A 25,407-nucleotide genomic window follows, 5' to 3' on the forward strand; every position below is an offset into this window, starting at 1 on the left:
TAGAAACATTTTCTCTCCAAAAACTCCCCAAATTTAAACTAAAATGTCTACAGATGTCCATATAATCAATTTGTCCTGAAATGCCCATAATTTCATGTCTCAAACGAATAACAGAAACATTTGTAATGTCCCAAACGAATTACACAAATATTTGAGAACATTTATTCCCTAATAAATAACACAGACATTTGAAGACATTTGAAATGTCCACAATCAATAACACACATATTTGGAGACGTTTCTTCAACCACAAACACCCCCTAAGTTTCCTAACCTTTGGACGTAAGACTAAAAATTTGTAAGATGGTCCCGGCAGATAAGTTTCTAGAACCCCCTCACGTCCAATGCACGCGCACGAACAAGTAGCAAAAAAAATACTAATCCGAACACACATGCTACATTCGTAACCTCCTTGTTCTCCAAAACCCTAACTATCTCTCTCCTCAGGGTCTCTTCGAAGCCCTAAAATTCCACCCGACCGAAATTCAACAATTCTTCTATTTTTCTTCGAATTTCTGTATAAATGTTATGCCAATCAATCATTATTTAGTCAGAGGAGATCGATCTTTCTCCAAATTGAGTTTTTCTGAGTAATTATGTCTTTTGATGGAGCTGTGGAGCGAAGAGAACCTTCGCAAACTGGTAATGGAAATGGGAATGGTATTGTTTCAGTACCATCAATGGTGAATCGTCCTTCATTATTGTATCCTCAATCTCAGACTCAGTCTCATCAAAGGCTTCGTTTGAATCCAAACACAGATCACAAACCAGAGAGTTATGAAGATCTTCAATTGGAGTTTAATCCTTGTATTTTTAGCTCCCTTGAACGTTATCTTCCTCCTAGTATGCTTAGTGTTACTCGAGAAGTTAAGGTTCAGTACATGACAGACATTTTGGCTAGGTATTTGCCTCAAGGAGAACGGACCAGAGTCAGTCTCTCTCTCTCTCTCTCTCTCTCTCTATATATATATATATATATATATATATACTAGTAGTTGTTCCCCCATTTGGTCAAAATATGAATTTTCCAACATTCAATTACACTGGAACTTTGAAATTACACCATTTAGGGTTCATAATTTTGTTATTCGGAGGGAAAAGTTGTACATTACTTTTTCTCTTAATGAATCTTTTCATAATTGTAGTTGTGACGTTAATGAGTAATTCCTTGATTTCTTCTTCTATTGCTGTGGATTATGCAAATTTGAGCTAAATTCATACGTATAAATGAGTATTTTGGTTGTTTAATTCATTCAAAGTACAGAATGGGAAAAGAATTTCAGCTGCTAATTGTCGGTGATCAGACAGAAGTAAATAGAGAATTGATTAGAAATAAGACTAGGTAACATCATCTTTGCTATATTTTAGCATGGGTATGTAAAACCAGACTGGAATAAACTTATATATGTCGTAGAGTGTTGGATACCTTCAACCCTATCTAAAGGAATAAACCTAAGACAGATCGATAACTAGATATCAAAACGTGAAGTTATAACTTGATGAAATTAAAATTTAGGGCAGTCATAGCTGAGTTCACTAATAAGTCGTATTTAGTTTTGAAAAGTACAATTTTTTTTGTCTGTGGTCGGCTGTTAATTCGTATTTCAAAATCTGCAAATAAAATAGCAAGGCTACTATGTTATTCAGAATAGGAAAATTGCCATGCTTTCTGTTTGAGCTTCATATGTTTAAGTTCTAGATTGACATCGTATTACTTTGAACATGTTAAGACTTTATTTTATTCCATAGGCGCTGCCCTGTCATATATATCATGTGTATCTGTATAAAGTATAATTAATGTGGACGACCCACACAGCTCTTACAGGCTCTGCCTCCTCATCTTTCACCTTTAATACCTTGGAGTTACCTTGGTAATATTTGAGTTCATATTGTCATAGGCATTTTTTGTGGTGATGAAAGTGTTGTACTAATTCTCCCTTCTCATGGTGATCCTATTTGCTTAATGATGGTAACAGTCCAAACTTCAAAGTTTAGTTTTATAGACTTTTTGAGGATAGGTTTGGTGGGTCCATGTCATCTAGGGTTAGTGCATAAGTGAATTCTTTCCAGACACTTTCAGTTGATTTATAGTGACAGTGCATTCCAGTTGATGCAACTGTTTGTTTGTTTTATTAATCAGATATATTGCTCTACTTCAGATATCGATTCCAAAATTTATTGTAAATACTAGATTGCACTTGCAAGATTACACATAATGAAGCAATTTTACACAATTCTCCCGGAGCAATTAATTTTCCAGTTCCACTCATTCTCAAGTTAAATCTATAAATTGTATTGCAATTCTCAAATGAAAAGAAAGGAAAATAGCATATTTCACGGAAGTGAAAGAAGGATTGCTTCAATCTCAAATAACCTCTTCTGTGTTCTTATTTGTTTCAGGTTCAGAGGCACAGAGAATATAGGCATAAAATAATATCAAATTATCAGGTGTGTCTTCTGGTAAATTTTCTTGTAGTATCCTTTCTTGAGAAGGTATAATGTTCAATTTTGTACAGATTTAAAACAAAGCGTGCGTACACTGTACAGACATAATGGTCTACACTATTACTGAATATTTGTTGCTTAATAAGTTTATACAAACAATAACCTTAAGTTGGACTAATGGAGAACAAGAGAATCTATACACAACCTCGGAAGATATCGACTAATGCTTGTTCCTAATGGCTAGTTTGGGGTTTGTATCTAACGACCTCGGATATTGAACCATATGGCAAGAGGTGTTACAATATTCTTACCCATAACTGATTCTGAGTGAAGTGAAGATTGAAATGTGTGTCGTCTCCTCCTTACTGGCAAGATTGGCTGCAATATAGAATAATAGATGGATCCTCTAATATGTAGGCATATTCATATGAGGGGTTGGGCAAAAGGCCCAATCCTTGACCCAAAATAAGAAGCAGGTCCACTGCAGGAAAAGAATAAGGGGCAGGTCCAATGGTCAGGAGGTGGGGGTGGAATTTCCGAAACACCCTTCTACTTTTCAAAATTTACGAAACGACCATCGAAAAATTTCCGGGAAACTCTCAAATTTCTGAGAAATAATCTGACACACCTCCCATCATACAGTGTACTTTCCATAAATTTACAAAATTGCCACCGAAAAATTCCCGGGAAATGCGAAAATTTTTGAAAAATAGTCTGACGCATCTGACATTAAACCTTGTACTGTCCACGAATTTACAGAATTGCCATTACAAAATTTACCAACTTGCCATTTTCGTTATTTTTTCCATATTTATTTCTTATTTCTTTTTTATTTTCTCCCAAACATATTTATCTCTCCAATCTCAACCAATTTCATTCTTTTTTCCAGATTTATTTCTTATTTCTTTTTTATTTTCTCTCACACATATTTCTCTCTCCAATCTCAACAAATTTCTTTTTTTTTTCCAGATTTATTTCTGATCTCTTTCCAATCTCAACAAATTTCTTCATTTTTGGTAGTATTTCATTTATTTGTATAAAGAAATTTTCTTGTGTACCGGGAACTATTTAGTGTGCTGATCATTTTTTAGATATGTACTACACATTTTTGTACTGGGAATTTTCTTGTGTACCGGGAATTGTTCTGTGTACAAGCCATTTGGTTATGTACTAGAAATTTTTGTAGTGGGAATTTTCTTGTGTACCGGGAATTGTTCTATGTACTGGCCATTTGGTTTAGTACTGGACACTTTTGAACTGGGAATTTTCTCCTGTACCGGAAATGGTTCTGTGCACTGGACATTTGGTTATGTACTTTGATGTTTTTAGAGATGAAGAAGATAAAATGTGAAACAAATAAGAGTGATGAAGAAGAAAAATAAGAACATAAAACTTTTAGAGAGAGAAAGACAGAAAACTTTAATGTTTTTAGAGATTGAAAGAGATGAAGAAGATAAAATGTGAAACAAAATAAGAATGATGAACACCCAAAAATGAGAACATAAAACTTTTAGAGAGAGTAAGAACAGAAAATTGATGTTTTTAGAGATTGAAAGAGATGAAGAAAATAAAATGTGAAACAAAAAAGAATGATGAACATCCAAAAATAAGAAAATAAAACTTTTAGAGAGAGAAAGAAAAGAAAATTTATGTTTTTAGAGATTGAAAGAGATGAAGAAGATAAAATGTGAAAAACAAAATAAGAATGATAAAGAAGATTTTTGGATGTATAAATAAGAAGAAAGAAGGAGTTGAAACAAAATATAATGGGAGGGATCCAAAAAAATTGGCTGAAATTTCGTCAAAAAATGGCGCCATTTTTGAATTTTCAGAAAATCTGAATGTTTCTCTGACATGACGTCATGTACGGGGAATTAATTGCTTCGCTGTCGTCCGTCAGATTGTCAGAAAACACAGAACTTTCCCGTGGAGGGGCAAAAGAGGGATAAATAAAATAAAAACCAGAAAACTGTGAGCTGTCCTGACAATTTGGACTGGGTTCTAATTTTTTTTCTGGGCTGGGGATAATGCTTATTTACCCTCCATTTTTTGGGCCTCTCACTCAAAAATCCTATTCATATTAGTAACTGGAGTCCTAGTTTAAGGACTTCGCCCCGACTTGGTTCATCTCCTCCCGTAAAGACATATATCTGTCTAGTTTGTCCACATATTTTTCTGTTCACACATCAAAAGTGGGCATCTTTTGATTGCATTTACTCTCTACTACCGTGCTTGGGTGTTTGTAGTTTTGTTACTGAACTTTGAAGACAACGAAGAGAGAGAGAGTGGGTATTGCTGATTAAATTCTTGTAAAACTGGTGCTTAACCATTTAATTATGTGTTAGCTGTAGGTTTTTTAACAGTTACCAAGTTACGCCTACTAGGGGTGTTTCTTTTATGAATATTTTGATATTGGGTTTTAGTTTTCTTGTACGGTACGGTGGTAAACTTTGGGTTACTGTTGTATCTCTAGCAAATGAACAGAACTTTTGTTTTAATTAGTAACATCTTATGTAAACCTTGTTTTTACTTTTGGTGCCTTACCTTGTTGTTTCATCTTTTCTTTTGCAGCCTTTGCACAGAGAACTGTACGCTATGCAGCCTGCAACTTTTTTTGTCCCATCATTTATTGATGCAATAAAAGCAAATACAGAAGAGAGTTTAAGAAGTATAATATCTGAACCCTCACCAGGAGTGTATACATTTGAAATGCTTCACCCACGGTTCTGTGAACTGTTATTATCCGAGGTAGCGACTGTTCTCTTATTGGCACTCTGACACGGTAGATTCAAATTTTCCCTGTTAAGCTCTATGACATTTTGTTTTTCAAATTTGATCTCTTTCAATTCTGCTTTCTTAGGTAGTGAATTTCGAAAATTGGGTACATGAAACCAAATTCAAAATCATGCGGCCAAATACAATGAATAAATTCGGCGCCGTTCTTGATGACTTTGGATTGGAAACAGCACTTGACAAGCTTATGGATGACTTTATACGTCCAATATCTAGAGGTAATATGTTTCTGATAAAGACGATTGTCAAATTTCTAAAGTTTTGGTAAGATGACTCCAGCCGTCCAGCCAGTGACGTTCTTGAGTTATTTCATTTTGTGGATAACTTGATGCTGTGTTATATTTGTTTTGCAGTTTTTTTCCCAGAAGTTGGTGGGTCCACTATAGATTCTCATCATGGTTTTGTTGTTGAATATGGAAAGGATAGGGATGTCGAACTGGGTAGGTGATTTATGTGAATTGTTGCTTAATGTGAACGTTGTCTGTACTTTGTGTATGGCTGGATCACCTTACTACCTCTTGGACAGAATTTCACTGCTTAATGATTATAGCTTACAGAGGAACGCCATTTATTAACATTAAGAACAAACTTGTCTCTGATTAATATTTTGTTCTTCATTCTTGTTTTATTGCTTATCTGGTCTTTGAAGGTATGAAACTTCTGTCTCGGATATAGAGGTTTATGATGTGAACCAATAACCCTTTTTAGGCGCTCCCCTAAAGGTTTATTTGGCTCAAGAAGTTTCTATTATTTTAATTAATATGTTAGATAATATTTGCTCCTAAATCTTGTCAGCCACGGATGCTGTTTTAATTGGGCTTCCCTTTTAGATTAAATCTACTTTCCTTCTCAATCGGGTTTCTTAGATAAGGTTTTCATTTCGTTTGCTTATTTTACAAAGATTAGGATTTAGGCAGTGCTAACAGAACACAGATAGTATTCACCTATTAAAAGAGGTCTACCTGAGTTTAAGCTTAGGTTATGGTTTTTATTGTTTTAGAAATGTTCCAATTTCCAAATTCATGAAGGGATTACTTTATGCTCTTCTATTTATTTAAGAGTTCTAGTTGAATCTAGTTGAAGATTCGAGGTTACTTCTGATTTGTGCAAGAGGTGTATATTATTTACATGATTTCTTCAAGCTTTAGTTGAGATTTTATATTTTATTTCAAAGTGCTTCTTCCGGTTGTAGTTGCACACCTTCTTTTACCAAAAAAGAGGAAAAAAACCCTCGAAATAGCACCTAATGTATGAAGACTTTGTTTCGAATATGGTATTCTGAGAAAATTAATTAGTGGTGGTGCTTCACGTTCATGATTCAATCTTTAGTCTTTGTTGTTTTTCGGGAATCAACTCATGTAAGCTGGAGCCCTTGGCTGAACTTATATAAACTCTTGCTTTGTAAAACTGATCCTGAAATGCATTATCTTTCATTAGTTTTCCTCTGTGATTGGTTACTTGTTCGGGTTTCCTTTTGGTATTTACTTTCGCTACTAATTATTTTAGTTTTTCTCTTAGAAGATCTGAGGTTAATGTTTTTTGTCCTAAGTCAAAGCAGTTTTATGTTTGTAGGCTTCCATGTGGATGATTCTGAAGTAACTTTGAATGTGTGCTTGGGTAAGCAATTTTCTGGTGGAGAGCTGTTCTTTCGAGGAATACGCTGTGATAAACACGTAAACAGTGAAACTCAGCCTGAGGTATGATGTTGTTTCGTTGTGATAACATATTACCTAATATTGTTTTAGCAGTAAAACCCACCAAGCACCAAAATGTAACTTGTTCAAATGCTGACAATAGTTTATCTCATTTCGTTAATGTCCTGGTATAAATATAGTCCACTGAATTTATCTTTCATAAAAAGGTAGAATTTCAAATTCTTTCTACGGATGCGGGTTGAAATCAGTTTGATAGAGGTATCTTTTACTTCTACAGGAGATATTAGATTACTCCCATGTTCCAGGCCGAGCTGTTCTTCACCGTGGTCGCCATCGGCATGGTGCCAGGCCCACAATATCGGGGCATCGAGTCAACTTGCTTCTGTGGTGTAGAAGGTATCTTTTCTCACGCATTTTTTAAATATGTAATATGTTACTTTGTGGACCCCTCTGGCATTTTGTTCACTTAAAAGGCTACTCGGTTTTTCTAAATGTTATAAGTATCATGCGTCATGCCTTCTGAATTTTTCTTAACAAGCTAAGTATGATATCCTGCTAAAAAAAAGCTAAATTAATAACTTTGTCATGTACCTCATATTTTGCTGTCGCACTGTAGTTCTATTGAATTTTAGGGACGTGTAATAATAAAAATTATAAGCTTGGCTTGGCTGCTACTTTGTTCCTTAGTTGTTGATGTTAGTATCCAGCCTTGCGATAGGATCTGAGTGCTCAGTCATTCGATATTGGATGTGTGATTGGTTCTTATAGATTAAAGTAGAAAAAGAATGAAAGGTTTCTTCATTTCTCGTGGGTAACCCCACCATGAATAGTTTAGGGTGTCTCCCAAGAGATTCAGATTAAAGTAGAAGATATTCAGATATATATATCTATACTTTTTTTTTTCATAAATCAAAATCTAACCTAGTTTATTGGCTTATGCCGCATGAACATCTCTCCACAGTTCAGTTTTTAGGGAGCTTAAGAAGTACCAGAAGGATTTTTCTACCTGGTGTGGCGAGTGCCAACGTGAGAAGAAAGAAAAGCAGCGTCTCTCAGTTGCAGCAACCAAACTGGTAAGACTGGATCTTATCCCTTAATTCTTATAAAAAGTCATCTTCTTTTGTCTTCTATATTTTTCTATTTATGGCTAGTGATTAACAATATATACAAGTAAGAGTAATTATAGACTAGCTCGCTAGTTTTTAGTAATGGAATATGTATCTTGAATATCATTTGTAGAGTCTTGTTTGAAGCACTTTGCTAGCCCCCTGTTGCTTAATACTGTATTTATTGGATCATGGTGAATTAGATGGTATCGAGGTCTGGTTAAATTTCTAGGACCGCTTTCATTTACCTAACATGAACTGGAAATGGTGCTGATCTTTCTTTCTGGGTCGGTAACTTTTGTGTCACAGATCTCATCAAAAAAAAAAAAACTTTTGTGTCACAGGAATTGCTTAGAAGGGAAGGAGATTCGGTGGCTTGACCACAAACAAATTTGTGATGGAAGGGGTAAAAAAGTGTGATTGTAACATATAAATTTGAATACAGATAGGCATTTTCTCATTCAACTCTCCAAAGTCCGTCACTGACGCTAAGTTGTTAATGGGTGTGGTAACTAAACCGAAGAACTATCTATATGATTATTGGCCGTTCATGTATTCATCTCTTTTGCTTTAATCAATGGTGGATGTTGCCTTGAGTGCTTCAAACTTGGTTATTATTAGCAACACTATACTGGTTATGGGTGGATTGGGGGGAAATCCAACTTTCCATGATATTTTCTAAATCCTCCGAGGGAGGTATGAGTTTTTAGAACAATTGGTTCTTTTTGTTTCTTTGATCGTTTCTGAGTAGATCTTCGTCTACTGTGCTTGAAAACATTTGGTGGTTTTTTTACTCCTGCCGTCGACGGGCGTGATGTTTTCTTTCCTTTTTGTTATATGTTATACTTGCAGATTTTTCTCTGGTTTTTTTTTGCCTTTCCCTTTCCTTACTAGTTAGGTTATCCGTTATCAGGGCCATTTATGGAAATGACAAATATGTGTTATTATATTAGGTCTTTGTTGTTTCTTGTTTTGGACATGTTACTGCTGAGGAAGAAGTTCACTTACGTAGAGAATTGGTAGGCTGTCTTTGGGGTATCCAAATTTGTCTACTTGGTACAAAGACTTGGTTAATTAAGATTGATTTAAGGGTGGGTCTTTATTTTTACCCTAAAATTTACATGACTGTATTTTGTTTTTTGATCATCATCTTCACCTCATATCACCACTACAATTTCCGCATACTGACAACTCTATTTACGACTGATTTCTATTGTTCTCCCAGTCTCTTCCTTTCCCTATCTTTCTCTCTAGAAAATCCAACTAGGCTGTAGGGTTTCTTTTTTTTTGGAGAGAGAGGAAGAGAGAAAAGAAATGGTGGCGGTGGAAGTAATGTGAAGATAAAGATTAAGGATGTCTTCTAAGTCGATCTTGATTGACTAAGTTTTTGTCACGAGGATCATTTTGGAAGCTCCAAAATCGTGGTTAATTTTTATTGCTAGAATATAATGTCTATTCCTCTAAAATGTGTGGCACAAGAGCATCTCAATGCAACACTCAAACTCTAAATCTTAGAGTGCTGCATAGGATTTTTTAGAGTTTCTCTTCAAAATCCATCTCCAATGCGACACCTAACTTGGATCTCTAAAATGAGGAAGTGGTAGTTATTTTAGAGATCCTTCAAAGTGTCCTCTTGAGGATCTCTAAGTGCCACGTAAGCAAATCAATTAATTTTACACAAAATATAAGTTGTTAGAGTTTCTTTTGAGTGTTGCATTGGAGAAGACTTTCCCATAGAGTATCTCTAAATAGCCAAATAAGAAAGAGACCATTTAGAGATCCATTTTTCACACTTGACACATAAGATTTTTAGAGTTTTTCTTGAATCTTGTATTGGAGATGTTCTAAGGGAGGTCTGTAAATTGTGAACACTTGACAAACAGGTGGCTGGGCCCTGTTGCTGGGCTTTCTTCCCATCCATCTCACCATATCCATTCAAGAAGAAAATGGATATGAAAAAACCTGCACGAAGTACATTCCTCCCTTTCTGGAGAAGAACTTTTTGCGGGCTAAGAGTACTATAGGGAGAACTTTGATTATTTTTCTACTTGTGGGGAAAAGCTTCCAAAGGTTTTGAGGTTTAGCAAATGGGCTGTTTTAAAGGTGCCTCCTATAATTGTTATATGCGCCTCCCTCAAGGCAAATTTGAGAGGGAGTTTGTGAAGGAGGCGCCTATAACACTTACAGGAGGCCCCTATAAAACTTCTTCCCTTCCACTGAAATTTTTCCATTGTCACAACCTATCCATTTGGAGATGGGATGAGTGAAAAAATAGACAAGATGCTGCAGAAGTTGGAAATGGATGGGCACGCACATCCTAAGAGCAACTCCAAGTCTCCAACTCCGACTTGACTTAGGTTCAAAAAACCACTTTTTCACTCAAAATTTTCAGTCTCAGCTTAGCCTCAAAAAGTCAGTTCCAACTCCCACCTATCTTGAATTCTAAAATTTAAATTTAACTTTCTCTCTTTTTCTACCCATCCAACAACCATATTCAATTTCTCATTATCTATAAATACAATTTTCTTTCTTTACAAAACTCATCAAACTTCATCTTCTTCTTCTTTTATGAACATTTGTTGATGAGACATGAAATTTCCCTCTTTTCTACCCATCAAACCATATTACATGTCTCATCTGATTCTTTTAACTTTAGCATGTTAGTCTATTTCGAAGCATTATTCTAATATACTGATTATTTCTCTTGTCCAGGTGTGTTTCACGTGATTAAGCTCGAAAAATGGATAAAAACAGGAGAAAGATTCATGAAGGGCATTTTGGTCATTTGGTGGCAAAGGTGCTCTAGGAGTGTTGGCCAATCTTGATACTAGGATGAGAGGTAGAGTCCAAGACGAACTCGTAGGCGAAAACAAAAGCCAAATCGGAGTCCGGATGAGAAAATTATATCGGGTCAAAGTAGGAGTCAAAGTCAATTGACCATAGAGCTTTTAGCGACACATGTTGGCAAGAGGGAATTGAGTCACACGGCTACAAGGATATTCGGGTCATCTTATGTCAAACTCGGGTGTGTTTTGGGATTTTCCAGAGTCCAATATCCAGTACACCCGAGCACATGATGTTTACCGTGTACCTGAGAGCATCTACTAGATTTAATGTTCGAAAATGTTTATGTACAGGTCGATCTATCTGATGTGGCGCGTCGTACTGCCTTCATTTTCCCGCGATGCACGTTATCGCTTCCATAGCCACCAATTTTTTAATTTTTTTTTGAGAATTCGACTACGATCTACGTTAGTCTACAAGGTATTGATACATCATGAAGATGTAATAAGCACGATAACCGCCTAATTTAAACCAAGAATGAAATAGGCCTAAAGCCCGACAACAAAGAGGCCTAAAGCCCGACAACAAAGAGGCCTAAAGCCCGACAATTATTACATTATTTACAACCTAAACTACATAGGATAAATCTTGATGACAACTGCTTCCACCGAGACTCGATCCCATAACCTCATGGGCTTAAGAGGGGTGTCCAACCGTTACACCAAAGGGTGATGGACCATAGCCAGCAAAGTTGCACCTTATTAGTGCCCAGATTTGTGGAGGTTATTTCAATTTTTCTTTTTCTCTCATTTTTAGTTTTTGGAATAATCGATTTTACAGTAGATGAAAGGAGAGCTGGAGATAGAATGAAATTGAACAAGAGATTCGATGAACATATTTCTAGGGAGATAGAGAGATATTAGAAGAAGTGGATAATGGTAGAAAGAGATATTCGATTATGCCCGAACAGAGGAAGAGATCTTTTTCTTACCAAAAGGCTTTGATGGATTGAGATATTTTCATAGAGAGCTTGAAGAGGAGCTGGGCGTTTCTCTTTCTCTGATGGAAGATCTTAGAGAGAGAATCATGAAGAAATTAGCATCAAATCTGTTACAGAGAGTATACTTAAAGCGATTAAAGGAGATTCGGTTGGAATTATTTCTTCTCTTTTAACCGAAATCTAGAGAGAGAGTGATCAAAGTATATTTTATTTAAAAGAGATATAAATTAGAATCCGATTTAGGAGACTTTTAGCAGTTGTATGGTCTAGATTATTTTCTTCTCCAAGTCAATCAACCCATACAACTGCTAAAAACCTCTTAACTAATAATTTAGACTCGAAGTGCACGTGACCAGCCAATATGAGCATCATTTCGGTTCCGAAAAGAGAAGACCTTGATTACCCTCTTAATACATTTCGCCTTGACTGTTGCCTCACGGTCATACACTCAAACATTCAAGTCACTAAAAAATGGTTCACTCATTGTGCGAGCATGAGTTTGAAGGAAAATTTCAAAACTTTTTCGTAAACGACTGATCTCATAGGAAGGAAACAACCACTAATATGGAATAAGGAAGCTTACCTACTCTGCTCACCTAGTGATGTTATAAAGGTCGGGCCGGGTCGGCCCGGGTTGGGTCTGGGACCGACCCGTTCCGTACATGCCCGACCCGTACGGAAAACGAGCAAAATTCGGGTTCTATTCCAGGCTCGGACTAGGCCTATGGTTTGGGCCATACCGCCCCGTCAAAAACATGTCAAAGCCCTTTTTTTCCTTCCTTGTTTTTTAAAATTCAATAGATAAGTTGAAAAAATTCATTTCCGAAAAGATCTGTCCAACAACAACATTCCTAAAAGATTCATTTCCATAAAATCGTTTCAAAAATCTTTCCTAACTTATTTATGTAAATCATCCTCCATTAATTATTTCCAAAACGAAATTTCTAAAATCACTTCCACAAAATCTTTTCAAAAATCTTTCTTAAACTTATTAACTTATTTATGCAAATCATCATCTATTAATTATTTTTAAAAAGTAATTTTTAAAATCACTTCCCTAAAAATCTTTTCAAAAACTCTTTCCTAGACTTATTAATTTATTTATGTAAATCACCCTCTATTAATTATTTCCACAAAGTAATTTCTAAAATCAATAAAAAAAAATTTCTAAACTTATTTTCATATCTTAATATTCCCAAAATCTTTCCAAAATCAATTCTAAATCATGTCATACTGACTTTTGTCATAAATCACCCTAAGTTCATTCCCAAAAATTATTTCAAGAAAATCATGTCTAAACTTTAGATTTATATAGTTCAAAACAAACTATTGATTTAATATTTTTCTTTTTATTTTGGTTTTTTCAGTCCTTTTTAAAAAAAATCATATAAAACCTGGGCTGACCCGACCCAGCCAGGCATGGGTCTATACCCGGTCTCGGGCTGGGCCCTTGTATAACAACCCGGGTTGAGGCCTGACCCGAGACTATTTCAACCCGGGTTGGCTAGGGCCGACCTAGTAACTGGTTCGCCCTGGACAAGCCCGGGTCGGGCCGGCCCGACCCGGCCTTTTAAACATCACTATGCTCACGTGATCTACTTTCTAACAGTGTTTCGTAGAGGTTAATAGGCTCTAATGATGAAGGAAACCAGAGCTCTTGGGAACCCGACGTCTTCAAATCTTTAAGAACTACTTTTAAGGGATAAACACTTATACAAAGCTCAACAAACAATTTTTAATTTTCTCTTTTTTGTTTCTTTTTATACCACTCTGGTAATAATTCTCAAAATACATTCTTGACTTACTTTTTCCCTCGGTAAAATTTCCTCACTTTGCTTCATACCTTATTCTCAGGGATCTAAATGATGGATGAGGTTTCTATCTTCATTTAGTTGACACTATTTACAAGATTCTCAGCCTACAAGAGAAAGGGTTGCATTCCCCAGGGCATCCCTGTGGTTGTAAAATTCGAACTCAAGAGATCAAATGTGCTCCTTTTAGTATTTCGAAGTTGAGGCTCTATTCGGAGTTAGCGCAATAGACCACTCAAAGCACAATAGAAAGGCCCAAAATCTCACATGGGTTAAGTCCCAATCAATGATCGATCTAGTTCTCTCAGAAAAGTCTACTCTTAACTTAACTAACACTCACAAGGCTAGTGCAGACACAACTTCAAGACCCAAAATTCATGGAAAAACAATACGATCAACCAGACTCTATAACCATTAGGGAAAGTCAAATGTTAGGGGCTCGGGCTCCCAATTTTGGGAGACCCTGATATTTTTCAACTCCAACGTCGGGCTCCCAATGTCTATATTTTAGTTTTCAACGACCACATTTTCTCTTCGCACATCTATATTTTTGTTTTGCACATTTATGGACTCTTGTAGAAGTTTATCTCTAGCTTCATGATTCGCATTTCTCTCTTTCCAAAACTCAGACGCTGTAGAACTTTCACCACTTTTGGCTTTATCTCTAGCCTCCTTTCTCGCCTTTCATCCAAGTGGTCTTTGTTGGATTATAGAGGGAGATCCTTCGTCTTGGTCCAAAGAAGGTTTTCTTTTGTTTGTCGAAGATTGAGATATGTTTGATGATCATTTGGGATGACTTTCAAAATTTTATAACATATTCGAACTTAAAAGTTTTGACGCCATTGTTTTATTTAAACAATTCATATGCGGACTTCAACTCCAAAATACAAAATTTGAAGTTCATAATTTTGTCAAAAATAAAAAATATTGTTGTGAAAGATAAAAAATGAAATATCAAGAGTGATTACCCGATCATTATCATTTTCTCCGCTTTTTTGGGTTCCTTTGCAACAATGCCAAATAACCACAAAACTTCGAGTGTTGCTTGTTTATCTCACTCCAATGACATTTAAGACCCTTCAGAGCACGATTTTGGTTTGTACGCTTGTTGAAGTGTTCGGCAATCTTGTTCCAAAAAGTATCCGTTCTTTGATCATTTCCAATAATCGCATCGGTGGCAATATGTAAATAAGCACTAACGAGCACATTATCATCTAAATGACTGTAACGCTTAGCAGAAACTGATGAGTTCGACGGTTCATTAAAATCAAAAGTTTCTTCGACCCCATCATTCGATGAACCAACATCCCCACAATTATTCATCATGTCTAAAAAGCTTTCATTATTATTAAGTTTGGTCTATCCATTGAAGAGAGAAATAGAGAGATAATTGATAGAGAAAAAGAAAGATAAATTTGAGATAGAGAGATGGAGAAAATTAATTGTGAGAGAGAGGTAGTGAGGGTTATTAGGTGGATCCCCAATACTGTTGTCGGGGACTCCCAACGGTAAAGTCTGAGGGCTGGGAGTGTAGGGATTTACACCCTTCTACTAGTGTTTATAGCGGAAATATGACATCTAATGTCTACACTAGTATTCCCAGGATCACATGCAAAACTAGTAATTAATCTAATGGAGATAGTAGATTACCTTAATCGCTTTTCCCTCGAACTAGTTGAATTGATTGAAGAAGACCAAGAGCTTCAAGTGTAGCTCCTCTACTTGGGACACGAGCAATCAATTTGATCTCCCACCTTGTTGTATAGCTAGCACACCAATGGTGGTTGGATAGAAGAACACCTTCTTCTTTGACTAGATAGATAGTTAATGGGAATTAGCTCACTTTCTCCTCTCTACTTGATGTGGTAGAGTAAGAAAGCTTAGAGAGAAATTCCACACCTTATTCTCTGCCCTAAGAGTGTTTATATAGAACCCTAATAAGAATCCACCTCCTTTTAGGTTTCCTAAAACACCCTTTAGAATAAGATTTAGGGAAATAGTCGAAAATAGCAACTATTGGTATTTTCTCAATTCCCTAAGGAGATGACGTCCAAACCCAGCCAAAATTGTCATATTTAATGTTCATAACATAAGGAAACGTCCCTCCAAAAATCAGCCCAATCCGAGCCCTAAAAGTGCCCGAATCGGCTAAGGCCCAAAAACCCTGTTTTTGGCCTTTTTGTACTATCTTTGCCTAATTCCTTTTTAGGCCTATGAGATATGTTTATGGGACACTCCCATGATTATATCTTACTCCCACTAGTCATATCCTAGATCAATTTGACACTCTTATGTGTAACCCGTTGTAGGATCCGATCGAAGTTAGCCGCGAATTACTTCGTAATTCGACGATCGTAGTTGGTCTCTAGCTACAACTCTACGATCCCTAAATCAATCGGACTTGATGATCTTCCACATCAATTGTCCTATCCGACATATTGCTCGCATTGCCACCTTGGTCGAAGGACATCTCCTTCAACTCCTTCAGACTCCCACTTGGACTTAGAACAAGTGCAATTCCTCGATTCCCGTGTCAATTTAGTATCCCATCTGATACGTCACGTCATTCAGACTTTCTTGATATCCGAGTACAACTGTAAAAGACAAACGATTAACTTTTAATCCGTTTGAGCGCGGCCACGCATTTTCAGTTGCTACTCATCAAGTGGCCTTGAGACACTTTGTACCTAATGTGATTAGGGTGACACAATCCATTCTTGCGCTCCCACTTAACTTCATGTCTATCCTGTCCTTCCCAGTATCCGTCTTTATAACCTCCTTTTACGGCGCGGCGTTTAACGGAACCAAAGTCGGGCATTCCTTACATAAGATGAGTGGAGCACTCATGTTTTGAGGAATCTCTCCAATTGTCTTTATGAGAAGTATTGACATTCATCACGAGTGATGTACTTCTCATTTGAGGGTTATCCAGTGTATAAACCTTTTACACACCCACGTAGTCGAATAGAATACACCATTCCTATAGCCCATGAAACTGCGCTATCCCATCGACTCCCGTGCTAGTCTTCGTGAGTCATTGTTGTCCATGCAATGACCTGGACTAGGGAATTCGATAATAAATATTCCAAGTTCACTTAATAGGGTTTCATTCATCAGATCACGTATCTGACAAACCTATTCGGAATGTTTTATCATCAATGAACTGTCGTTTAAATACTAAACCAAATTTAGACGACTTGTGAAATAACTCTATTATTTCTGATAACGAGAGTTGTAAATCTGAGCCTCTTCCGTAAAAATCCTTTTACCCACTCAATTTTACTTGTCGAGGTTTAAAATTATACCTCATGCCTTAGACTGTGTATGAATCTCATACTATGTCTTAGGTGACAGTTCAGATTGACTACGTATGTAGTCCGTTTTAAACTTTGCTAATTATCAATTAATTTGAAGATTGCTTACTCCAACCTTGATAATTTCTAGTAACTTTTACTAGAGTTAAGGCTTTAAATTCTTTATGTAGTATTTGCAACAGTTCCCGGCTTAAAACACTTTTAGCCTACTTTCCTTCCATGTCTGGAAGTTTGCTACGATGACATGTTCAACTTTTGTACTACTTCATCCTTTAGCCTTCTAGGATGTTTCTAAGTAGTGTTTCGGTTTTCAAATCCGAATTCGGATGTTTAAATGCTAATCATGTCCAACATGATTGACTTTATGTTTTCGAACATAAATCTCTCTCTCATGCTTGTTTGCTACGTCGGTGTCTTTTCAAACTCCGATTTAGCAACGCTCTTAGTCATGAGTTTTGGGTCGAAATTCTTTTAGACTTTCCGAGTCTTAGATTTTCTGTTTCGGATCTCAAGCATCTCAGCGTACTGAGTCTCTCTAATCCTATCATCCTTTTGATCTATGCTTACAGATCTTCAGATGCCCAAAATGGCATTTTATCCTTTTGTGTGTGGTCCTTTATTGAGTCAGTTCGTTACTGTTATACAACATCTTATGTCGTACTCAATCTTTTGTATGTACTCAGCATACGGACCCGGAAGGTTTGTTTCTCCCACTTACCTTCTTGAAACTCGTGATTCAAGATTTTCTTCATTCCTCAGGAATCAAACTTCTTTAATTTCCTTTTTGAATCGAAGATTCTAACTCTTGCGTGCTTTTAATCCGTTGATAGATTTCTGAAGCATGCCTATGGACATAACTTGATTGGAAGAATCTTATTCTTCTTGCCTAGTTTCGGGAAACATGAATGTTTCCATCCTTCTCAGTTTTCTACTTTGGAAAACCAATTTAGGTCTTCTGTTGACTTAAATTATCAAGCTTCATGTCTTGACGAGATATGGATTCCACGATGATTTTGGCTTCTAGCCAAAATCTAGAGTCAGTTTCCGTTTCTACGCAGGTCTTTTATCTCTTCAGAAATAACCTTTATTTTCTGAGTCTTTAAGATTTTATTTTGACCTTTCTAGGGCTTTTGAACAACAACTTGGAGTTATCTCAACTACTTTGAGATATTCTTTTAGAGACACTTTCACTCGCTTTGAGAGTTCTCCTGCGAATGACATTCGCTTTTGTGCGGTGGGTTTACAAGATCATATCTTTAACCTTTCCTTTTCCGAGGAGCCGCAGTTTGTTGCTCTTGGTCGAATTTAATCGTCTTGTACAAGTTTTCATGATTGTTCTTCATGACTCTTCATGATTTTTCTCATGATCGAATTAAATCGACTTGTACTTTTCTCCCACTTATTCTTGTAACAATTAGTGCTTTTCTCCTAGACTGCTAATTATTAGAAGAATACTATCATGAGCAACAAACACTTTGTTCTCTTGATTGGTTGTGGAAGAAGCCCAAATTTCTTTCAAAAGAAATTGCGTCAGATATTAGCTAGTTTTTGTAATGCTTTTACAAGCTTAGCTGTTAGACGGACTTTGGTAAGTGTGAAAACAATCGTTTCTAGAATATGTCCAAAATATTTGGAAGACTGGCTTAAACCCATCTTTGATCGAATTATGCATAGCAATGTTCGATTACTCCCACTGAATCCACCATCCCTCAGATGTGTTCCATGGAGCGAGTTAGGAAACGGTTTCTCAACTCCTTTGATGGTTATCAAGTATTTGACTCAAGTTTTTACCACTCCAATCTAATTGGATGACTTAAACTCTCTTGTCAAAATGATTCTTTTACTTCGGTTTGTACTTTGTTTGAACCTTTCAAACATTCCGACTTATACTTTATGATGTGTACGTTTCCATACTTCATGAAGTTGTCAGAGTACGTATTTGAAGTTTCTCTCGTTAGCTTCTGCAAGTAAACTTATAGGTCTGCATAACACTGTATGAGTCCTAATAGATTATCAGTCTCTATGCCTTTTGAAAAGGGTGACTTTGTCAATTCAGTCCTTAAGACCTAATTGACAATACTGAAGTTTAATGAGTTTGAATCTCTTGATTTTAGCCATTATCAATGTTAACCTTCAGTTAATTTTACCACTGGTTTAAAACATCATATGTTTCTAGAAGAACAAAATAATCACTATTAAGTTCTAAGCTAGATCAGTGTCTAAAAGAAGACTTTGATCCCTTTCAGCATCCCTAGCATTACTGCTTCTGCTCCCTCTTGGATCTTTACTTCTTTTAGACAAGTATGTAATTCCCTTAAGCTCCCACTGAGCCGCTCATCTGGTCTTAAATACCTGATGAAGGAATTTTACGATACTTGTTTTTAACTTTGTTAGCAAGGATACGGAACCGGAATTCATAATTCCATTCCTTTTGTCCTCCAGGTGCTAAAGATAGTTTCCTTTTAAATGGTCTAGCCATTGTTTTAGAAACATTCACAGTAATGAGGAATACTCTTGATCATGTACTCGGCAACTGCTTTTCTTTGATCAAATGTTTGTCTCACTTGACTGATCCTTTTGCCCTTTTGAATCTCAAGATCTCTTTCTTAGATTCTTTGTACCAAATCTCAAGAACCTTTCTTAGACTGGATATTCCCGTATGTTCTGCTCAGTTTGTTTGTAACAACCTGAGTGACTCATCTAAGGTCTTTATCAAACTTTGTTCAATCGATATTGAATTGGGTGATAGATGTATTCTGTTGTCTTCCCTTAGGATGACTTTCAGATTGCCTTGGAGGTCTCGTACCTCTCCATTTATGACTTCTGTAGGAATTTCTTCCTTAGTTTGTCTTAATGGTTATGCTAGCATCCATTACTCTTCCAAAGAGAATGTTATAAGATTGCTTGCAAATGGCTTTTGACCTTCTTCGGTATGAGTCAACATTGGGATTGGGTATTCTAGTAAGCTTTCCTTTCGAATCTGAGAACTATTCTCGGATTCATTCTTCCATTCTAGGAAGTGGATCAACACCTTCCTTAGGTGTGATTTTAAAGTTGAAACCGTTTTCATGTGTCATCTTAATTCTACACAAAGAAATGGCAAAGTTTTAAAACTCGTTATCGTTTTTGAAAAACTTAGTTTTCCCACATTATTCAATAAAATCGTCCCCGATTGAATAAGTGATTCCAAGACCCCAGTTCTTCGGAGTAAAGCGGACGAAGGCCATACCCTTTGACTCCGTCGTTCCGGGTGAGTGAACTACTTCACTGATCATACCTTATGACTCTTGGTTGATAGATTTCATTAATGAATGACTAATCTATCTTTTTGCCTCGAGTATCCAAGACTCTCTTGCTGATCTCGTTGAGTAGAACCATTTAGACGTGTAGGCCTCTTCTATAGACCTACCCGCATTGTCCCAAGGTAGAGGAGGTACTCTGCGAAGGCCGACCCACCTTCCTCGAACAAGGGCGCAACGAGTGTCTTAATCTGGATAGGCGATTACTCAAGATTACGTTTTGGGGACTTTTACGCTAGTCTGGCGTTTGTTATAGTGAACTATTTAGCCTAACTAACGTCCACGACATAAAGCGTAAATAAGTAAGTAAATGCGCGCGAGAAAGTAAATCAAGCAGACATGGATCCTAGTATGGCCCCTAACCTAGAAGATCTAATCTCCTTTGGTTTTCTTCTTGTTTCGCCTTTTGGTTCATCTTAGATCGCCATCTTTGAACCTCCATTGATTTCTCCCACTCGCCTTTGGATTTCATCCTCGAGTTTCTTCAATGGACTCATATACCCTAACTCTAATTACAAGACTCTAACGATTCGCAGATCGTATAAACTTGAAATTAAAATTAATTACAAAGCATGCACCCATCCGTGCTTAAAACAAGAATAAAGAAATAAATCTATGGCCATACTAGTTTCCCGCATTCACATCACATGCAATCATATAATATATCAAGGCTAAGAATTATATATGCATGATTATCTTGGGAGATACTTTTGTTGACATCACATGTCACATTACGGACCTTAAGTCTAAATTCGAAGAATTCAACTAATGGTGCGTTCCGGTTTTATCTTTTATGATTTCTAAAATCATCTTTAAGAAAAACTCCGTTTCGGGTTCTGAAAGCCCGGGTCAATTTCGGGAAAAATATTGGTTCGATTCTTAATGATTTCATAAATCAATTTAAGGAGAAATCCGTTTTGGCCTTCTGGATGACCCGGATTGATTTTGGAATTATTTGGTTGGAATCGGAAGAAATGTTGGCAAAAACTCCCACTCGAATGATGGTCCCTTTTCGTGGTCCGAAAAGCCTCGAAAAAGCCCGGGACAAGTTCTAGACAAGTCCCGGCCCAAGCCCACAAAAGGGCTCGGACAAGGTCCGGACATAGCACGGCCCATAGGGCCGGCATGTCCTGGCCGAGGCCTATTAAGGCCTGGTCTCATCCTGGCCGGAGCCAGGACGCTAGTCCATGTACCAGACGCGTCCTAGACGTGTCTGGTGCTGGACCGGACCAGCACTAGGTGTCTCAGACTAGTCCGAGACACCCAGAACCTCAGACGCGTCTGGTGGTAGCTACTGGACGCGTCCTGGTATAGCTACTGGTCGCGTCTGGAAGACGCGACCACAGTAGTGGGACGCGTCCTGGTCGCGGCCTTGGACGCGTCCTGGTCGCGTCCTGGCCTGACCAGGACAACAACCTTGAAGTTTCCAAAACTTCAAGTTTCCACCCTTTTTTTTTTTTTTCTTATGCAACTCTAAGTTGCTATTTTCCAATTTTAAAACTTTTCTAAAATTTTGAAATTCCTTTTAGAACACTTCTAAAATTCCAAATTTTGTTTTTCAAAAGTTTCCAAAACTTAAAAACAACTCTTAATCAAACCAATTTTGGATCAAAATCTAGGTTTTTGAAACTTTTCAAAGAACAATTTTGAAATCAATTTGAAAAATCTTTGAATCCAATTCAAAATTAATCAAATTTTATGTTTAAAACTTTTTTTTAAGCATAACTATCAAGCATGGATTAGTTTGAAATTCAATCAAATTGAGTCTTTTAAAACACTTTTAACAATTTGATTCTCAATTTGAAATTCATTGAATCCCATTCAATAATATGAAATTGTGAGTTTAAATAATTTTTAAAATACTTTTAAAATACTTTTATAAACTCAATTTATTGAACTATCAATCATATCCAATGTGAACTAGTTCGATTCTTAGCAAAAACTAGTTAATTGCAAGAGGCTCTGACGCCACTGTAGGGATTTACACCCTTCTACTAGTGTTTATAGCGGAAATATGACATCTAATGTCTACACTAGTATTCCCAGGATCACATGCAAAACTAGTAATTAATCTAATGGAGATAGTAGATTACCTTAATCGCTTTTCCCTCGAACTAGTTGAATTGATTGAAGAAGACCAAGAGCTTCAAGTGTAGCTCCTCTACTTGGGACACGAGCAATCAATTTGATCTCCCACCTTGTTGTATAGCTAGCACACCAATGGTAGTTGGATAGAAGAACACCTTCTTCTTTGACTAGATAGATAGTTAATGGGAATTAGCTCACTTTCCCCTCTCTACTTGATGTGGTAGAGTAAGAAAGCTTAGAGAGAAATTCCACACCTTATTCTCTGCCCTAAGAGTGTTTATATAGAACCCTAATAAGAATCCACCTCCTTTTAGGTTTCCTAAAACACCCTTTAGAATAAGATTTAGGGAAATAGTCGAAAATAGCAACTATTGGTATTTTCTCAATTCCCTAAGGAGATGACGTCCAAACCCAGCCAAAATTTTCAGATTTAATGTTCATAAGAATAGGAAACGTCCCTCCAAAAATCAGCCCAATCCGAGCCCTAAAAGTGCCCGAATCGGCTAAGGCCCAAAAACCCTGTTTTTGGCCTTTTTGTACTATCTTTGCCTAATTCCTTTTTAGGCCTATGAGATATGTTTATGGGACACTCCCATGATTATATCTCACTCCCACTAGTCATATCCTAGATCAATTTGACACTCTTATGTGTAACCCGTTGTAGGATCCGATCGAAGTTAGCCGCGAATTACTTCGTAATTCGACGATCGTAGTTGGTCTCTAGCTACAACTCTACGATCCCTAAATCAATCGGACTTGATGATCTTCCACATCAATTGTCCTATCTGACATATTGCTCGCATTGCCACCTTGGTCGAAGGACATCTCCTTCAACTCCTTCAGGGAGCCCCCTAACCCGGGCTCCTAAATGGGAGTCTTGGAGGGTGGGGATCCCGTGTTGGAGGTCCAGGGGGTTGGGGCTCCCAAATTTGAATTTGGGAGCCCCAACCCCTAACGTCAGAAATGCCTTTAACAAGCAAAAACAACAAGACTCACCTTTTCAATCAAATATTTTTTAAAATTTTGAACCCTTTTGGATTTTTGAAATAAGGACTTAACAAAAATTACAATCCCATATCCCAAAACTTAAACCGAACATTGTCTTTAATATTCTGATAACTATGCAAAAATAACGAGACAAAGGAAAAGATATTATCGGGTTCCTACGTTGTAAGCATCGGTTGCCTCCTCGAAAGCACGGAGTTTAACGTCTTCAGCCAGACTATGCAGATGACTAAAATATAAAAAGAATTATACCTACTGGATTACGAATGAGTGACTCTACAAAACGGATGGGTTTTAGCTACGCCCCTTTTGCTACGGATTAAAAATATCGTAGCTATTAGTCAGAATTTGTTATGGATATTTTAGTGTGTAGCAAATGCTGACCAACAACTACGAACCTTGCCTGCACTTGCTACGCATGGGGCCGTGTCAAGTGCGTCTCACGCACTAATTTTTCAAACATTGGAAAATGTCTTTTGGCTACGGTTTGCTAGGCATAGCAATTGATGGGCATTAGCTACGAAGATTCCGTAGTCACTAAAGTGAAAATGGTAGCTGATGTTGATTAAGTTTGGCACAAAAAAGTTACGCCAAAAATTTGGGATTCGCGCCAAAACGTTTGGGTGCTTATTGTAGAAAGAGTCCAAATTTTGGGTTGTCTTTTGTAAAATAATGTTCAAATTTAGGTGCCCAAATAATCCCAAAATTTTGATCTATTTTGGGAATATAGACCTCGACCAAGAGATGGTAGTTTTAATCGAGCAGAAAGGGTTTCGAGAGAGCAATAGATAAAAGGATATCGACCAGAAGGGTGTCTAGCAGGAAGAGATAAGGGGTTCGAGTAGGAAGATAAAAGGGTTTCGAGAACGAGGAAAGTCAGGTATTGGCCACTGTTTTGGGGGAAAGCGGAAATGTTTCCGGGGAAGACGGTGCAAACTTAAAAAAACTCAAACCAAACACTCCCTCCCTGTCAAGTCGCCGGAAAAAAAATTTAGCCGGCCGGAAATTTTCTCTTCTCCTCTATCAGCCTCTCCCTTTCTCTCTTTTTCTCTCTCCTTCCCTTCTCTCCTCTTTTGTTCTCTTTCTCTCTTTTTTTTGTTGTTCCGGCGGAGGGGTTTCCTTCCCCGGAAACCTTCGTCTGGAAACCAGACAAAGGCGTCTGGATTTGGTTCTTCCAGATCCAGATGAGTTTCCGGCGAAGGGAGATCGCCTTCGTCGGAACTGTCGTGAGAGGGAGATGGGATAAGAGGGAGAGAGGATAAGAGAGAAGAGAGAGAAGAAGAGAGAGAAGAAAGAAGAAAGTAAAAAAAGAAAGAAGACAGAACTAGTTGAGGTCGCTGGAATCCGGTGAAGGTCGCCGGCATTAATGGTGGAAGTCGTCCGGAATTTGGTTGAGGTGAAAGGAGAAGAAGAAAGAATAAAAAATTGAAAGGGTGATGTTCAGATAAACAAAAAAAATTTTGTTTTCACCCAAATCTTATTGCCCCAGAAACTTCGCTTATTTCCCCGAAACACTGGCCTCAGGTATTTTACTGATTTTCCCCTCTTTTTCTCGCAGTAAAACTTTTCTGAGTTGATTTTCTAGTGGGCGAGGAATGTATTTTACATATTTTCGGGTTGGAGAGTTTGGTATTTCTTTATCTTCTAATTTGTTTTTTTTGCATAATATGAAACCCTAAATCAAGATAATCTATCTTTGATTTAGTTGCAAAGACTAATGTAGTTGTACTGAATAAAGTAACAATTGCAAAGACTTTAGAAATAATGGAGATATGAGTTCTCATCTTTCACAGATAGATATCTCAAGCATGGGTGATGTCCGACAACAATGACAATATAAAAGCCATTAACATTGATGGGTGGATATGTTAAATGAAGGATCAATTGAAACCAAATTGTTCTAAATCTGATTGAAATGTTAATGGATGAGAACAGTTTTAGGTTTGAAAAGTTGTATCAAGTTGAAGTCTTTTAGTTGGGTTATTGAGATTGGAAAAGAACATGAAACACCCAAAAGGAACATTAGCAGAACTTAGTTTGTTAAAGACAATTTTTTCAACACAAACAAATTAGAAACTTGATTGTGAATATTGGAACCATTGACTTG

General features: G+C 37.0%; 1 protein-coding gene across 1 annotated transcript; it reads left to right on the plus strand.

Annotated features, from left to right (window-relative positions):
- The first annotated feature begins 282 nt into the window (after nucleotides 1-282).
- LOC147548505 (2-oxoglutarate and iron-dependent oxygenase domain-containing protein CP2-like) lies at nucleotides 283-8,605 on the plus strand. The gene is made up of 9 exons (XM_086668743.1): nucleotides 283-929; nucleotides 2,401-2,448; nucleotides 5,017-5,193; nucleotides 5,306-5,456; nucleotides 5,592-5,678; nucleotides 6,811-6,935; nucleotides 7,171-7,289; nucleotides 7,855-7,966; nucleotides 8,344-8,605. Exons 1-9 carry the CDS (start codon nucleotides 597-599, stop codon nucleotides 8,377-8,379), a joined length of 1,188 nt encoding a protein of 395 aa, XP_086524869.1. The 5' UTR covers nucleotides 283-596; the 3' UTR covers nucleotides 8,380-8,605.
- The last annotated feature ends 16,802 nt before the right edge of the window (nucleotides 8,606-25,407 follow it).

The sequence above is a fragment of the Eschscholzia californica genome, unplaced genomic scaffold (genome assembly GCF_041429995.1).
Source record: "Eschscholzia californica isolate CP2 unplaced genomic scaffold, dmEscCali1.0.p SCAF_3, whole genome shotgun sequence".
NCBI lineage: Eukaryota > Viridiplantae > Streptophyta > Magnoliopsida > Ranunculales > Papaveraceae > Eschscholzia > Eschscholzia californica.

Bases quoted from the DNA above. Each gene is read 5' to 3' on its own strand.
- LOC147548505 (XM_086668743.1), top strand. From the start codon at position 597: ATGTCTTTTGATGGAGCTGTGGAGCGAAGAGAACCTTCGCAAACTGGT. The intron at 5,679-6,810 runs GTAGGTGATTTA...TTATGTTTGTAG, and splicing joins GGATAGGGATGTCGAACTGG to GCTTCCATGTGGATGATTCT. The intron at 7,290-7,854 runs GTATCTTTTCTC...ATCTCTCCACAG, and splicing joins TTGCTTCTGTGGTGTAGAAG to TTCAGTTTTTAGGGAGCTTA.